Below are 17,981 nucleotides of genomic sequence, written 5' to 3'. Positions count from 1 at the left end.
CACAAACTCTTAAGGCTCCGTTCCAGCAACATTCTTAAAAAATAAGCAGCTTATTTCACATTTTCAAATTCAAAAATAATGTAAATGAAAAATAATATTTCAATTTTTTTGGCATCGTATCTTTTAAACAAGATCCATATTATATATTTTTAAATTTCAATAAATTCATAATTTTTTAGTTTCAAATTGTCTTCTTAAAAAATAAAAAACTTTTTTTAAGTTCTGGAACAAACCTAAGTACTTTGGACTCCTTTCTCACTTAGACTCTATCTCACTTGTACTCTATCTCACTTAACTCCAAGCTTCTAGGAGCTTCTAGATAGGCTAGTAAACTTTCATCATATTCCAGAACCCTTGTTCAATTGTGATTGTGGGTTTAAAAAAATTTTGGATTTGATTTTTGGGTAATGAGTGAAGAGAGAAAATAGAGTAATAATTGAGAATAGGGGTAATTGAGTGGATAGAGATAGACGTTAGACATAAGATTCGTCTCTTTGCTTTTACTGTACTCCCTGTTAAGGAAATAGAATCCCACATTGCTTGGGAGTGAAATGGGTGATCACTTAATAACATCTGGGACCTCTCCACTCATTGCCAATTGGTTTTGAGATGGATGTAAAGTTTCTACATGGTATCAGAGCGGGGCCCGTTCCACCCCACATTTTAAAAATTAACAATCCACACCCCACGATGACAGACCAGCACAAAGGCTGCACGATGATAGGACCCCAAAAGTGGCCACACATGACAGACCTCAAATGCGGCTGCACGTGAGGGGGGATGTTAAGGAAATAGAATCCCACGTTGCTTGGGAGTGAAATGGGTGATCACTTAATAACATCTGGGACCTCTCCACTCATTGCCAATTGGTTTTGAGATGGATGTAAAGTTTCTACACTCCCTATGTTTGAATTTAATAGTCATTTTTTGGAATTTGTGTCATTTTTTAATCGATTATATCTTCTAATTTATAATGTTTTACGTGATTTTAAAAACATTGTATTGTAGAACTTATCGAGATCTATCAAACAAGATCTATATTCGATATGAAATTCGTTACGGATTCAAACATATAACCCATTTTTTAGCCGGTTAGAATAAAACTAGGGACAATTAAATCCAGACGGATGTAATATATCATTATGTTTAGGACTTGGTTGTGTCTCTGCATCTTTGTATTCGGATGAGAACTATAAATGCTGTATGCCATGATGTGTATTCTTGTGATAATTTGTAGATGCTTTATGACTTCTTTAAATGAGTATACTTCTTCAGTTGACCCAAAAAAAATAACAGGCAGAGCTAACATTCTTTGTCACAGATTAAAAAAAATAGTCAAAATTTTAACTAAATTAATTCATACACCTTATCTTTTATTGAATTATTAAAAGATGTCATTTCGAAAATATACAATAAATCACATATATTCATTGATAGCATATGGATGCGATCTTCAAAATTTTTTAAATGGCGCATATAATATAGACTCATTGCTGCAAAAAAATATTTTCCAAAATACGTTCCAAAGAATCCTATTAATCCGATTCAAGTAAACAATCATTCACACGTCACTCTTTCACCCACTTACGAAATTGGTTCTCCCATGAGAAATTTATTTTAGCTAGATTGGAAAATTATTATGAGTCGTATCGAGTGCTCAGGAAGAAATTATAAGTTAGTGGATGAATTTGTAAAATATGTATTAAATCAATAACAACTTCTTTTTGTCACTCAATCTATTAGACCACAAGAATTTTAATATTCTATATGTAAGAATTGAACTCATAACCGCGCTACATAATCCTAGACCACGTGTCCCTTGCCTAAAAATGATGTATGTTTAGTAGTAATTGATTTTTGCACTTTTTTTTTATAACCACATTTACCTCTTTTTTTTCTTTTTTTTTCTCAGCACACATTTACCTTTTGTTAGGAGTATCTTATAACGTGAATTTCCAAAATTAATCTTTTTTTTGTATACCCTTTCGCATTTGAAAGCATAATATTGTAAATCCACATAAAAAAATACAGTAAAAATGTTAAAAAAAAAGGAGCGTGAAAATCACAACCGTCTGTATTACTCTTTTGATTAAAATACTTGTCTTTTGATTAAAATACGTTTATCTAAAAAGTACTATCGACTGCGTGTGCTGCACAACGAAGAGAGGACGACGCTATTTCACTCTACGTGTTTCAAATGCACACGTCGTCGTTTCAATCTATCCTTCGCCGCTCCACTAAACATTCTGTCGGCCACCACGTCTCTCTCTCTCTCTCATCAATTAAAATTGCTTTCAAATCACTTTCCAAATTTCAAACCGAAGAAGACCTAAACCCAGGCCGCGCGATTCGATCTCTCCAGATTTTTGTTTGTTTTCCTGATTTTTTTCTGAAAAATCGATAATGGAGTTTGATTCGGCTCCTATCAGTAAGTGCTCCAAAGAACACCAGAAGATCTACGAAGAATGGTTCACTTACGCTGATTCAGGTTCGTCTCCATATATATATATACACACACACACACACACATATATATACCTGTCCATCGATTTTGTTAGGCTTGTGAGGCCTAATTCGATTTGGTATTACGATAATTGATGATGCAAATACTACGTTATATGAGTACTTGCTATATGCACCTGTGTTTCATTCTTCATTCGATACATAGTGGAAACTAGTGTAAGCCGTGAATGTAGTCAACTGTACGGTTAGGGAACCACGTAAAAATGTTTGTACCCGTGTATCGATGTTGTTTGGGGTTGTGAAGCCTAATTGGATTTGGTTCGCACTTTGCTGACTAGGTGTTACGATGATTGATGATGTAGATACTACGTTATAAGTACTTGCTATACGCTAACTGAGATAACCTGTATTCCACTATTTGTTCGATGCGTAGTGGAAATGAGTGTAAGCCGTGAATGTAGTCAAATGTAAGGTTAGGGAACCATGTGAAAATATCTATGTCGTGCGTTCTTTGTTTATTTTCTTGATTGTTTCTTGCGTGTTGTGTGTTTATTGGTTTGGACTATTTGTCAACAGATGTATGCTTTGGTGAATTATTCTTGTATTTGAATGACTCTCGAATTGATTAGTGATTTGCTCTGTAATTTAGATGGTGATGGAAGAATTACGGGGAACGATGCCATCAAGTTCTTTTCTCTGTCGAATTTACCTCGACCTGATCTCAAGCAGGTTTCTCTCTCTCTGGTCCTTACTTGTCGTTCCTTCATCCTTGTGTTTGGTTGTTTTTCGCTATTTAGTTGTTGAGAGATGACGGAAATACAAATAGAGTTAAAAAAGTTCTGCTAGTTTTCAAATTTACTATGCGAATGTGTACACAAAAAAGTCTAGGCATGCAATTTTAGAACACAACTCTGGATATAAATGTGTCAAGAACTGTTTGAGGCAGGTCAGTCCATGTGCATCAAGCAGCTTTGGATTGTGTTCCTAGCATTGCTCATGCGTATATGGCTCCAAGTGTTGAGATTGTTTATTTCCTTTCAGATGACCTTTTTTTATAGTTAGGGTTTTAGACTTTTAGTCCATGTTTCTGTCAATTTTAGGTAATTATTGTGGATATTTCTTCTATGAAACATGTACACTACATGCACGGTATCTGTGGTAGACTAGTGGAATATTTACAGTTTACAGGTTTTTTGCTGACACCCACTCCATATTTGTGCCATCTAATTTCATAAAGGCTTGATTGCTTTTGAAGTTGCAATAGTTTGGTCCAACTAGAGCTACTAGCCTACTACTTTTCAAAACTATGAACCCTATGTGGGTAGTTTGCTTACATTTTGACATCAAATAGAACGTCTCATTTCAAATAAAGCCATTGGGTATGACCTTTTGAAGCGTAAAAGTTATAATAACAATTCAGGGTACACCATCTGAGGTCAAGCGTTTGGACCATGTTTATATACACGCACTTCTACACTTTTAAAAGTCTACTGCTTTTCATAAATGAGTGTCTGTACATAGCTTATTCTTTGAAAGGAATTTAGCTGTGTAATTAAATTGCATGATTCCCTTTGTGTCTTAGATGCATCTGTGAAAAGGTTTTGATGTTTTATTTTTTACCAGTTCTATATCTTGTCTTTCTGCTTCTTTGTTGCTAACCCCTGTATCCCTTTTATCTTTTTCGCAAGGTATGGGCAATTGCAGATTCCAAACGACAAGGTTTTCTTGGCTTTAAAGAATTCATCGTCGCAATGCAGGTTGAATTCCTTTTCCCCTTTTCTTTTCTCTATGGCCTAGCTGATTTATGTTTTAGGAGCTGACCTCTCCTTACTTCACCATTGGCAGTTAGTTTCTTTGGGACAGGGTGGGCATGAGATGACTAACGAAGTCTTGAATAGTGAAGGCAAGTATTGTCTAGCAGTTAAATTTTCCTTGAATTTATCTCTCATAGATGATCACATTTTGCGTTATTGTGTTTAACCTTTTGCAGTTGACTTCGAAAATATAAATCCTCCTGTTATGGAAGGTTTGGATGCATTACTTGCTGTAAGTATACTATTGTGTTATTTGATCTTTGAAGTTCTGTTTGTGGAGTTTTAACTTGATAATTCATTGAATCCAGAAGAAGAAGCGTTCACCTAAAACAACTGAGCCTGAACTGAATGGTAGTAAGTTTTTTTCCTTTTTAACTGTTGTAAGTCAATTTTCTTTTCTAGTTTTCTAACTAACAGTGATGCAGGCAGTTTAGAGCAGCAATCTCCAGCGGCTCATTGGTTTACTTCTTCAAATTCTGCAAAAAAGGTACATGTTGCTGTTATTGCACCCTTTTCTTTTAGGTTTTCTGTTCGAAAGTGTTGGCTACAACCGATGTGCCATTGATAACCTCGATATACTAGTGAAAAGTGCATTGATAAATATCAAACCATCTAGAATCACATAAAAGTGTATGGGAATATGTTCTAGCCATTCACACCTTAATCACATCCTAAGAAGCACGGATACGGATACGCGGATACGTGATTTTTTCAAAAAGAAAGATACGATACGTTGGGGGATATGTTGAATATAAAAGTGAATAAAAAATATATTATATATAATTTTAATTCCTAAAATTTCATTAATGATTAAAGTTTTCCATTACACAAGATCACCATTTCACGTGTCAAGAGAGATATTTACAGCGCACAACAAGAGAGAGAGACTTACAAGGTTGGTGTCGTTTGGTGGGGGAAAAAGAAAAATATAGTCCTACTTGCAATTTTAACCCATATATTTAAGTAATAACATATTTACCCTCGCATGTATCCAAAATGTATCTGCGCGGATCCAAAACATATCGGGATACCAAAAAATACTTTAAAAAAAACCGTATCGGATATGTATTTGGAGCATATCCGAGAGTATCCAAGCGTATCCGAAACATATCGGGATACCAAAAAATTATTCTAAAAGCAGGATACTTTAAAAAGCATATCGGATATGTATCCGGAGAGTATCCGAGAGTATTGGTATTGATATGGATACAATACGTGATACAGAGGCCAAAATAGAGTATCCGTGTTTCATAGATCACACCCATTGGTTGTGGTTAGAATGAAACTTTTTGATATGCAGGTCAAAAAAATGATGGAGCAGTATTTTTAATATCTTTTCTTTTCTAGTCGGCTAAATCCACAGTGATGATCAAATGTGAACAGCCAGGGCACAAGTAATACTAAACTACTACAAATTTTTAGGAAAATGGAGAAAAGAAGTACAGGGTATCCGTGCCTTGCTACTTCTATAGTTTTGATCCTGACTCTGCTGCTAAACCAGGACTAGGATCATCACACTCAGGAGATCACCTAAAAACTGAATTTGGTCGGGGGTTGTCATATAGAAGTTCTTGCACTGCTACAAAAAGTCATTTCATTGAACATAAAGGTACCAAAATTGCCTGAGCAAGGCTTGATTCAAACAATTTGAACAACGAATCATTGTATAAGATTTGTGAGAGGGATATGATTCTAGATGAGGCCGAAGGGAAGGAAAGATCCATGAGAATGACCTATACATATTAAGCAAAGCGGTTCTTGACTTTGAATTAGGATTAGCTTTTGACAACTAGAGTGGGGTATGAGTCGTATGACCACCAAAATAACAATCTAATGGGAAATGATAATGCCAAAACTGTTTTTGCTAGTGCCAAAACTCTAGTGCACAAAAGGCTTGTGCCATACAAGACTTTTATGTACTAGAGTTTTGGTACCAACAAAAACAGTTTTGGCACCAACAGAAATAGTTTTGGCATTATCACTACCCTATTTAATTGTTTTTTCGAGGACTTCTCTCTCCTTTTCATCTTCACGGTTTTAATTTTGTAAGATGTGATCCTACTTGTTACGTAAATTCTCTGAATTAGCTAAGCTTTTACTTTACATCTGTGCCCTTAGAGTTCTTCCTTTCTGTCATTGTATCTTATTAGGTGTCTTTGGCCTCTGTTACGTCCATTATTGATGGCCTGAAGAAGTTGTACATACAGAAATTGAAGCCATTGGAAAGTACATACAATTTCAATGATTTTGTGTCCCCTCCATTGGTAAGTGATTAGTTGCATATGGCCTCTTTTATTTTCACTTGAAGGAAATGCTGGAGTGGTCTTATTATGTTATGTTACTTTATTATAGAGCATCTATAATTGTTTAGCATTATTTTTTGATGTGATATTTTTGGCAGACAAATAGTGATTTTGATGCCAAGCCTATGGTTATGCTGTTGGGTCAATACTCCACAGGAAAAACAACATTCATTAAGCATTTACTTAAAACTGGTTATCCAGGTAAGTTATTATCTCCGTATTTTTATGTCGTTTATATCTTTTGGTGAGTGGGAAGAATTCATTATTTGGTATATCTTTGATGACAACAGGATCTCACATTGGACCCGAGCCTACAACAGATAGATTTGTCGTTGTCATGGTATTTACGAGATCATTTTCTCCTGCCTTCTATTTTTGCAATCAATTGTAATTAATTGGTATGATAAGGTGTTTATTCTATTTCATGAAGACAATATAAATGTTAAATGATCACTTGTAGTAATGATTTCACACTGAATGATAGTATAACTTATGTTAAAGGGGCAAGATCAAATTTAATCATATAAATTACGATCCAGTTTTTCTCTCAAGAATGCTTTCAATCAGCTCTTCCTCCTGTGCTTGTTGATGGTCATGCTGCCAGGGTTATAAGTGGGATGGGGGAGGTTAGAGAACTTGTATTTGGGATAAACTAGCTTGTGGGATATAGGAAGGGCAATGACTGAAGAGTACTAATTTATAGACAGTTTTGTTACTAATTGATCATAATATTAGCCACGATATGGAAAAGTCGTCAGTATATATGACATTCTAGTGTTTGGAAGGGGAAATTCTTACTTACAGGTCTAGAATTAGACTTGGATTAAGGGTCTTGAAGAAATAGATTCTGCGATGCAGATTGTCCTATTTTTTAGGCTTTTTCCTGTAGTTTGTGGATTACATAATGGGGTACATGCTCCCTGTTATAGTAATTGTAGAAACTTTTATTTTTGTTTAATTCGAAAAAGGTTCTTTTCGAAAATCATCTTCCTAAACTTTCTCTCAGTAATGTTAATTTCTGAGATTTTCCTTCTGTACAGAACGGACCTGATGAAAGAAGTATTCCTGGGAACACTGTTGCTGTTCAAGCAGATATGCCATATAGTGGTCTAACAACTTTTGGAACAGCATTCTTGTCCAAATTTGAGTGTTCCCAAATGCGTCATCCGGTTAGTTATTCTTTCCAAGCTTCCAATTAAAATTCTCTGAATTTCCCTTCTATGTAATCTAAAACTTTTATGTGTTTTGATATCTAAAGCTGCTGGAGCACATCACATTTGTGGATACCCCTGGAGTTTTATCAGGGGAAAAGCAACGAACACAGAGAAGCTATGATTTTACTGGTGTGACATCTTGGTTTGCTGCAAAGTGCGACCTCATTCTACTTCTATTCGATCCACATAAACTTGATATCAGTGATGAGTTCAAACGTGTGATTTCGTCTCTAAGAGGTCACGATGACAAGATTCGTGTAGTTTTGAACAAGGCAGATCAAATAGATACCCAGCAAGTAAGACGATATACTCAACTTATATACTCAAATTTGTTTGAGTTACCCGTGTTTTGTAGCAGCAATATTATCTGCTCTCTAATGGCTTTACAATACAGCTGATGAGAGTATATGGAGCATTGATGTGGTCTCTTGGGAAAGTTCTAAATACTCCTGAGGTCATGCGTGTTTATATCGGGTAGGCTCTTAATCTTATACTCATCTCATCTTTTCCCCCTGTTTGTTTTGGTTTAACCTATTCCTTGTGTTTCTGCGTCTATTAGCAACATCAAATAGTCATCTATGTTGTGAAATCTACAGCTATTTCTGTATTTGGTGAAAATCATGTGCGCTTGTTCTTTGTTTATTCCATAAGCAGTAAAATAGTCTCTTACCACGCCGTCTTGCTTCTTTCAGTGGCGATGCATAGTGCAAAGTGCTTCTTGGTGTTCACATAAGTTTCTCAACAATATTAGTTGAACTGTGTTCCAATATTAACCCCAATAAGGAGCAGCAGCAGTGGTGTTAGAAGCACACAAATTTTTTTAGAGAAAAAAAACCAGTGGATCCATCTTGGATTTAGTAAATTTCCTCGCTTCTTATAACAAATGAGATTTTTCCATCACACTTCTTTGCCTTTTCTGTGTAAGTTTGACATTCGGTCGCTCAGATTCTGAAAGGTAACTGTTATTCCTGTTTTTGGCAGCTCATTCAATGACAAACCTGTAAATGATGCTGCTGCGGGTCCGCTTGGCAAAGAACTTTTTGAGAAAGAACAGGATAATCTCCTAGCCGATTTAAAAGACATACCGAAGAAGGCCTGTGATCGTAGAGTGAGTTCAATACATTATCCTCTTCAGATTCTTTTCTTTCTATGTGCAAAACTAGAAAGAACCAACTTTTAAGCGATTCTAATTTCATACGCTTTGCTCAGATCAATGAGTTTGTGAAACGTGCGAGGGCCGCCAAGATTCATGCTTACATTATTAGCCACCTTAAGAAAGAGATGCCTGTTATGATGGGCAAAGCTAAAGCTCAACAGAGGCTGATTGATAATTTGGAAGATGAATTTGCAAAGGTTCTCTCTCTCTCTCTCTCTCTCTCTCTCTCTCTCTCTCTCTCTCTCTCTCTCTCATGCTAAGGCGATATTATGCCATGTCGTTGGTAGTATTTACAAAGTGCAGGATCGTCTTATCTTTACCTTTGTTTCTTGGTTTTTTTTTTCAAAAGGTCCAAAGGGAGCACCATTTACCGGCGGGAGATTTCCCGAATGTTGAGCACTTTAGGGAGGTATTGAGTGGTTACACCATTGACAAATTTGAGAAGTTGAAGCCTAAGATGATACAATCTGTTGATGACATGCTTGGCTATGACATCCCGAACCTCCTAAAGAATTTCCGAAATCCCTATGATTAAAGGCTTCAGCTGATTCGGATAATCTACAAAATGGTGGCTTATGCTTATAGCTCATGGGTGAGTGTAATCGTGTATTTTTGTTCGTTGATTTTCGAGAAATACTTTTGAGGCTTCACTCAGATTACCATTGTCTCTTTGTCATGTGAAGAGGCTAGATAGAAAGGTGAAATTATGTTCCATATGTAAGTTGGCATTCGTCTAGTTTTGTAGAGAAGTGATCTTTATTCAATTATTGTAACGATAAACGCGCCGAACGAGTCGAGTAAGTTAATGTTCAAGTTTGATGTGAAAAGATGGAGTAATAAGCTTCAAATATGTTACCGTTCAATCTTGACTTGTTTTTGAGACAAGTTGATCTCAAGTGAGTTTTAATCGGTGTCTTGAGAAGCTTGAATTTTTTAAACGTCCTAGACGAACAAGCAGAGCAGTACTGGTTTGAAAACCTCGAGCTTCAAAATTTGAAGTTTGTGTAACAAATTAGTGTCAAACGATGTCTGACTACACTGCACTAAACGAAACGCAAGCTCGAATCGGAATATGTCTGTTCTAGTTTCCGGAATGCCCTGAATTTCGTCCCCAGTTTCGATTCCACAGCCAAAGTTCCGGACGCTTCTAAAGCCAACTGTACCTTGATTACTTAATCCCCTGTGGACGAAAATACCCTCCTCTATTTTTCCAAACAATTTCTTCACCCAATTGTTAATGAAAACACAAATTCGGATCCACGCCCCAAATAAAAAGGGAAAAAAAAAAATCTATGTACTCCTTGTTTGGTTGGAACTCCATATATGAAGACAAGAAATAACGGAGAGTCAATCAATTATTTTATTTTTTTTGTACGCAAATTGCTACACAAATCAAAATCAAAGGGAAAAGAAGACATGTTTCGGTATTTTCCTTTCTCGTTAATGTGGGTCTTATCTAGTTAATGATTTCTTTGTCTAAGTTGGATCGATCTTTTCGTGGCTTCATACAAAGTTTGGTTTTTTGAATGGACCCGGCTTTTCTGCAGTCCAGTTGCAGTTCATCTTAATGGTCCATATTTAAAATAAATAAATAAATAAAACTCTTTCCGCGAAGCCGGCTTGGGTCACATGAACGACTCTCAGGAAGGAAGCCAGATTCTTTTGGAATTATGCTCTGCGCCATCGATTGGTTTTAGTAGGGTTTAAAGGATTTCTCGAGTCTTTGCTATATATTTGAGCAATTCAATATCTATTTGCGGTCTTCCGGAATTTTTTGTTGCCTGTTAAACGTGGTTTTAATCTCATACTAACGATTTCTGCCTCTGTAAATTTGTGAATCTTTTGTGACCTGGATATATATCAAAGTTTGAGTCTTTTCTCCTCTACTTGGAGTTGGAATTGTGTACTAGTTATGGTGAAGCTTTTATCAAGGGTTTTTTTTTTCTTTTTCTTTTTCTTTTCTTCTTGTGCTGGTTAATTTGGATTTCTTTTGATTTGTGTATCTCGAGTAGCCATATTGGTGAACAGATTTTTAAGTACTCCACGTTTTTTTCTCTCTTCTCTTTTTTTTTTTTTTTTTTGATGGGGTAGATGATGTATAAGAGATGATATTTGGGAGTCATAAAATCTTAAATAGCACGTTGAGTAGAGACTTGAATCCGGAGCATATATGTTTGAAAACCTTCTTATTTGTTGTTGGTTTGAGCTCACAATTTTGTTTTTCTTGTTCAGTTTCTGTAAAATGTCAATATCATTAGTTTTTAGCCAAATTTGCCAACTCCACGGCAGCCTCATCCATTCCCATTAATTTATATATATATATATATATATATATATATCAATGAGTACAAATATCCACTTACATCAAGTAAATCATACAGTAGATATTAAACAATTATCCAAATAAATGGATTACACAGTTATTGGACTGAGGTGCGGATATCCCGCAGTCTTTAAGGAGATTTAAGTCCTCTGTAGTGACTAGTTGAATCTTGAACCACTATCGTCTACCGATGCAGAACTTCCAAAATGGCTTGTCCCCTCTAGGATCCAACAGCTCTACCCTGCACAAGTAGATTGAGAACCAGTACTGAAGGGCTGCCTTGGGCTTTAGCCCAGGTGAACCTTCAAAAACCAAAAAAAATAAAAACTAATATTAAAAATTCGGTCCAAAAATTTTAGCCAACCCATTTTTGTTACAGAAATAGCGTTTTTAGCTAGGAAGCATGTGAATATTGATCTTTATATCAAAATGAAGGATGATTTCTAGCGGATTGTATATCTAGACCTCGTTTGATAACAGTGATAAATGGATGAGTTTCGTAAAATATAATTAAAAAAATCAAGTTCTTCAAGTTTTAATTCGTTAAAATCGGTGCGAAGATGTTATTTTGTTGAACATATTTCTCTAAAGAGTCATAATTAAATTTTATCTTTACGGCTCTCATAATTAAGTTTCTGCTACACCGGTTCAAACAGATTGAAAATTGGAACATTTAATTTTTTAACCATATTTTTTTAATATATAACACAGTTTAGAAAAGGTAAGTGCTCCAATTTTCAATGTGTTTGAACTGGTATGAAAATATTATTATTCTGATCATATTAGTAAATGGTCATAATTAAATTTTATCTCCAAAACTCTTATAATTAAGTTTTTGTTCTCATAATTAAATTTTCTCTAGAGCTCTCATAAAAAAATGGCTAAAAATGATAAATATATGATTTCGGTCAACCCAAGGTGGAATTAATTTCTAGTTCCGCCCTTGGATTGAGACCAAAGCTCCACGACGGAAACACCCTTGCGTTTTGCTGGGTAATCTGTCTGTAACAATAATGTGGAAATACAAAATATGGAGCAACATAGGAGAAACATTGATCACTGCCTTTGGCTCTAAGCCTTAGGCTTTTGCTTCTCATACATACTCAAAACTCAAAAGAACCACCATGCATATATAGAGTTAGATGCATAAAGTAAAAAGTAGTGTATCAGCCAACTCCTTGATTTTTTTCTTCACAGCCGACACTGATAAAAGGGTAACTCACATTGTGTGGTGACGATATTTTATTTGTAGAGAGCATTCATGATGATGGGCCGATGGCACATGACATGGGAGTACCCAATAATTTGCTATTTCTTCTCTCCCACGTTTCTTTTTTTTTTTTTTTTTTTTTGTGGTTAAAATCTCCCACGTCTCTTCTCCTCTCCAAAAACCTCCTCTCTCTCTCCAAATCTATATATACTTCCCCTTCCCTGCCTATACAGCAGTTTCCTATGATGTCGCTCTCCAGGATTTCGTCTCGCTCCCCGAGAATCGTATTGGCTCAGTGCCGGAACTCCTTCGTGATCTCTACCAGCCGACACCGCCCGCTTCCAGTCCCATCCAATCAATTTCACTCACTTGCTGAATCTCGTTATAAGGTACTCCGCCATTAATCAGAATTTCTTATTTCGATCAGTTTTAATACACGCGAGGGTTCTTCTAGGGTTTTAGGCTTCTGTATCTTTTGGGTGCGTGCATGAGGACCTCATTGACAGAGTTTCTTTTTGGTGGGTCTTGTCTGGTTGATTATTTCTTTATGAAGTTGCATCTTTTTGTGGCTTGGATACAAAGTTTGGTTTTAAGGAATTGTGCTCTGCTCTATGACTCTATCGAGTGGTAATTTTAGTAGGTTTTAAGGTTTCTTAGCCATTGGCGTATCAAAAAGTTTACAAACACTACAATTGTGTCCAAAGTCATTCGATGCACGTGAGTTCGGAGCAGGGCCGGCCCAATGGAGAGGCCCAAGAGGCCGCCGCCTTGGGCCTCCACATTTTGGGCAAAAAATGGGGCACTAATTTCTAGATAAGTATATATATTTTCTATGTGCAATTGTAATACAAACTTCTTTGGTGGTTTAGTGGTAAAGTGTTTGCTTTTCCACATAAGATTTTTGGGTTCAAATCCTGGTAGGGTATTTTTTTGCAAAAAAAAATTCCTTCTATATAGGGCACTATTCCACCACTTGGCCTAGAGCATCCAAATACCTTGGACCGGCCCTGGTTCGGAGCTGTATATATTTAAACTTGTGTCCATAGCATTGTTCTTGGTGTATTTGAGCACTTCAATAACTATTCACGGTCTTCCAGATTTTTTGTTGCCTGTTAAATTTGCCTATTAATGTGGTTTTAATCTTATACTATTATATGTGATGCCGGTCAAAGTCCTTGAAGTCATTCAAAAAGATTGAGTCGATCGAAGGGTCTAATTAATTAAGTTTACAGGTGTCTTTTTAAATTCTTAAGAAGTCTTCCTAGTTTTTAGTAGTCAAATATCCTTATTTACTTTAAATTCTAGTCTAGAAAATCCAAGTTTATATTTTCTATGTTTGGAGGGATGTTCCAACAAATCCTATATAATCCTTTGATATGAATGAAATGAGTAGTTTTTGAGGGTTAAATTAAAATAGCATTTGACTTGTGAGAAGATTTTTCTTTTTGTTAACTCTTATCCTTCAGTGGATTCTTATAGGTGGCGAGTTCTTCGTTTCTGTATCTCTTAGGTAGATTTCTTAGAGTGGGCGGTGAGCGGCCCCTAGCCCTGTATCCCTCGTTAAATCCTCGAGTTTTCTGTTTCTGTATCTCTTGGGTGGATTCCGATAGGTGGCGGGAAAGAGCGAATATTAACATTCCAACACACTCTACAGATTTATTTAAGAACATGCTATGTCGTGACTTTCGTGATTTATCTAAGAACGTTCTGTTGCAGGTGGTTGGTGGCCAGGTTTCGCTGTTCCATCACTCATTGCCGAATGCATCTGCATTTCAACGGTTTGGAGGGAGTAGGGCCAGCCATAGGGCAAGGCCGAGGAGTTCCGCGTCTAGGGCCTCCAAATTTTGGGCAAAAAGTAGGCCCCCTTCATAACAAGTATATATATTTTTTGTTCGTAATATAGAAGAAGTTCCATCGGTGATTCAGTTGTACGGAGTATAACGTATTCTATCCCATAGAAAGTGTCTGAGTTTGAATCCCAGTTGGGGTTTTTTTTTTTTTTTTTTTTTATAAAGTGCTTATTTGCCAAAAATATTGTTGTTCCTATGTTTCAAACTAAAGTCAAAGAGGATACATAACAGCCATTGAAGACAAAGCATTTTCCATGTTAAATGTGAACTAAGACAATTATATAGAATAAGTGTTTTTGTTAATTGTTTTTTAATTGAAAATATATGTAGGGCCCCATTTGATCATTTGGCCTAGGACTCCCAAATACGTTGGGTCGGTCTTGGAAGGGAGTACAGTAGAAAACAGTGGTGCCACGGCAAAAGCAAGTGGAGATGCTGAAGCTCTTGAGCAAAGAGAGGCGCCCATTTCTAAAGGTACGAAAGTTACTGGTCAAAAAGCTGAATTCAAGTTCTGTTAGAAAATATGTTTATTTTTTTGTGATGGTCAATCCAATAATATGAATGCAATAAAATTAGAATGCAAATCCTGAAAACCAACGAGTGTAACACTCTGAGACGCCATTAATTAAGGTATCCCTTGAGACAAGATCGAATACCCCAATTCTCATCATATAGCATTAGGTTGTGTTCTTTTAACCTTAACTTGAACTTAATTTTTTTTCCCTTTTGAAACTTAAATAAAAATAAGTTAAGTTCATTCATTCTTCTATACTTAAACTTAATTGCCTAATAGATACACAATTACAAAATTGCCCTTCCATTTGATAGGATTTTAACTCATTGAGGGGTATTTTGGACATTTCACATATGCCTTGAGGCTTGTTTGGGAAGGATGGGAAATAAGTTAAGTTAAGGGTAGGAGAATGGACGTACTGAATTAAAAAAATAAGTTAAAGCCAAAAGAACGCAGCTTAGTGCCATGTGAATGTGGATAAATAAAATGACTAAACATAATTGGCAAAGTTGAACCTTCATAACGTTCCTCGAGAAAATCATTTCCATAGACATGTGGCATTCAAAATGTTGAAACAAGGACGTCTGTCTCCGAACACTATTTGATCGGAATTCTCCCAAAGCAGCACTACAATTGGGGGACTTGACGAACCAAATTTGTTTTTGCAGTCTCTCAAATAAAAAGATTCAAATGGAAGAGAAAATCGCCACACAAAATGAATGAGGAGCATGATAAATACAGACTAACTGGTGAGCCTAGGAATAATTACCGGAGAAAGGGTCCAAGGGACATGCTTGTTCGTAAAGGATGCATCCGTCCAAGGTGAACATGTGTTAATGAAAAGATGCGACTTCAAATCAAATCAATTTTCATTCACATTTAAAATAAAATATTATATCCTAATAATATTTTCCTACATGTTCAAATTTAGATTCCCTCAATAACTCGTTCGAATATGTTGAAACGTGGAGAGGTAATTGCGTTTTTTTCTTTAGATTCGTTCAAGGAGTTGACCATGGAGGATCTCGTGAAACTTGTGACTCTAAAGGGGAAGCATGAAGAGATTGAAAAAATACAAGACAAAGTTCTACGGACTTTTGCAGATATGGTGAATGTCGCGGAAAGGGCAAGAGCAAGTGGAGATGCTGAAGCTCTTGAGAAAAGAGAGACGCCCGTTTTTGAAGGTATGAAAGTTGCTCGTCAAAAAGAGGATTCAAGTTATTGGATTCAAGTTTTGTGACAATCAATCCAATAATATGAATACAATAAAATTAGAATGCAAATCCTGGAAACCAATGAGAACGAAATAGTAATCAAGACGAGTATAGCACTCTGAGACGCCATTGAGGTATCCTTTGAGACGACCGAATACCCCAATTCTCATCATATAGCCTCAGTGCCATGTGAATGCGGAAAAATTAAATGACTAATACATAACTGTCAAAGTTGAAACTTCATAACATTACACAACAGTGCTACTGCTTAGTTCCTAACATCTATATTATAATCACTAGAGAAAGGGACACGCTTGTTTGTAAAGGACGCGTCCGTCCAAAGCGAACAAGTGTCAAAGAAAAAACGGGACTCTAAATCATGTCAAAGAAAAAACGGGACTCTAAATCAAATCAATTTTCATTCACATTTAAAAATAAAATATTCTAATAATATTTTTCAACAGGTTCAAATTTAGATTCCCTCTATAACTCGTCCGGATACGTTGAAACAAGGAAAGGTAATTGCATTTTTTTTTTTATTCAGATTCGTCGACGAAGAAGTTGGCCATGGAGGATCTGGTGAAACTTGTGACCGAGAAAGTAGAACTTCTGAAGGGGAAGCACGAAGAGATTGAGAAAATGCAAGGCACTTGTACAGCTATGATGAAACTTGTGACAAAGAGGGAAGAACTTCTAAAGGCGAAGCAGGAAAAGATTGAAAAAACGCAAGACAATGTTCTACACACCCTTGTGTATCAGGTTATTGCCACGTGGTTCGCATTGCTCATGTTGGTTATTATTGGGGCCAGGATATAGTGAGGCTACTGGAGATTAATTACCATTTTCTCTGTGTCGTGTGAAGGCTAGACAGAAAGGTGAAAATATGTACCATATGTGAGTTGGCATTTTTTGGAGAAGTTATCTTTATACGGTTTTTATTTTATTTTATGGAGCTTATAAAACTTGTTTTGAGTAGCTTGAATTTTTTTAAAATGTGTTAAGAGGAACAAGTGGAGTATTGTTTGTTTAAAAACATCAAAATCTAAGTTCGATGTATTCACGGCCGATACCTATCGTTACGGGTGATTTTTGGCACTTAACAAATTCTTTTCCTAAAAAGTAAATTCACGACTGTGATAACTGATTCCCGGTTATATATCGTTCAATTCTCCCGATACCGTTACACCTCGACAGTTACCGTCACATGTTCCGATACCATTGCTCGTACTGCAAAATTATAGATACAGATTGTGACATACATATAAAATGTGTGTTAAGGGAGAAAACACAGGGTTGCAAATAACCGCCCCCAATTTTATCAAGATTTTGTAGTAGTTAAATACCCATACTCATTATTATTGCTTATTTACCTTTTTGGTCTCCAAAGTATTGGCGAGTCACCAATTTTATCCCCAATTTAAACATTTGTCCAATTTCGTCCCCAACATTTAAAATGTGTGTCAATTTTGGAGCTGTGGTGGTTTGGGGTGTTTTAGTGTAGTGGTGGTGACGGTTTGGTGTAGGTGGTGACTGGTTCTGGTGGGGCTTTTTGTAGTGAGGAAGTCGGGTCGTTCTTAGGGATAATAATAAGGGCTTGTTCCCTGAGTTCTTGCGACGGTGGTGACAGAGGTCCGTCTCACTCCAAGTGGCTACGGTGGGTGGTGGTGTAGGGTTACTGTTTTAGGCTGGCCTATGTTGTCTATGGGTATGCCTTTTAGTTTTGGGCTAGGTTTTCGGCTTCTTGGGCTTCATGCTGTTTTGGGGTTATGGATTTCTTGTGGGTTTATTGTTATATTTATACATGTTTAGACTCTTTTGGTGATCTGGGCTAGGCCCATTAGGGTTCTCTTTGCTGGCTTCTTGCCAACAAGAGCTTATTTTATTTGGGAAAATTTATAAAAAATGGTTCTCCTAGTTTCA

The 17,981-nt window shown here is 36.3% G+C and overlaps 2 protein-coding genes across 7 annotated transcripts; both read left to right on the top strand.

The window, feature by feature from the left end:
* Positions 1–2,248: 2,248 nt before the first annotated feature.
* On the top strand, positions 2,249–9,800 carry LOC131322698 (EH domain-containing protein 1). 6 transcript variants are annotated; one of them, XM_058354115.1, is made up of 16 exons: positions 2,249–2,488; positions 3,113–3,192; positions 4,152–4,220; positions 4,309–4,366; positions 4,454–4,509; positions 4,586–4,628; positions 4,703–4,764; positions 6,428–6,541; positions 6,679–6,781; positions 6,871–6,920; positions 7,621–7,749; positions 7,839–8,090; positions 8,189–8,268; positions 8,776–8,902; positions 9,004–9,147; positions 9,300–9,800. In XM_058354115.1, exons 1-16 carry the CDS (start codon positions 2,404–2,406, stop codon positions 9,483–9,485), a joined length of 1,638 nt encoding a protein of 545 aa, XP_058210098.1. In that variant the 5' UTR covers positions 2,249–2,403; the 3' UTR covers positions 9,486–9,800. The 6 variants fall into 6 exon arrangements, with proteins under 6 accessions (XP_058210098.1, XP_058210100.1, XP_058210099.1 ...); XM_058354117.1 differs by having other exon boundaries at positions 2,255–2,488; positions 4,589–4,631; XM_058354116.1 differs by having other exon boundaries at positions 2,255–2,488; positions 4,589–4,635; positions 4,707–4,764.
* A 2,874-nt stretch (positions 9,801–12,674) lies between these two features.
* On the top strand, positions 12,675–17,031 carry LOC131322841 (uncharacterized). The gene is made up of 5 exons (XM_058354358.1): positions 12,675–12,872; positions 14,200–14,338; positions 14,664–14,807; positions 15,843–16,031; positions 16,606–17,031. Exons 1-5 carry the CDS (start codon positions 12,726–12,728, stop codon positions 16,875–16,877), a joined length of 891 nt encoding a protein of 296 aa, XP_058210341.1. The 5' UTR covers positions 12,675–12,725; the 3' UTR covers positions 16,878–17,031.
* The last annotated feature ends 950 nt before the right edge of the window (positions 17,032–17,981 follow it).

This window comes from Rhododendron vialii, chromosome 4a (genome assembly GCF_030253575.1).
Source record: "Rhododendron vialii isolate Sample 1 chromosome 4a, ASM3025357v1".
NCBI classification, from domain to species: domain Eukaryota; kingdom Viridiplantae; phylum Streptophyta; class Magnoliopsida; order Ericales; family Ericaceae; genus Rhododendron; species Rhododendron vialii.
The sequence above is the reverse complement of the archived record's forward strand: the minus strand, read 5'-3'. Positions and strand labels throughout refer to the sequence as shown.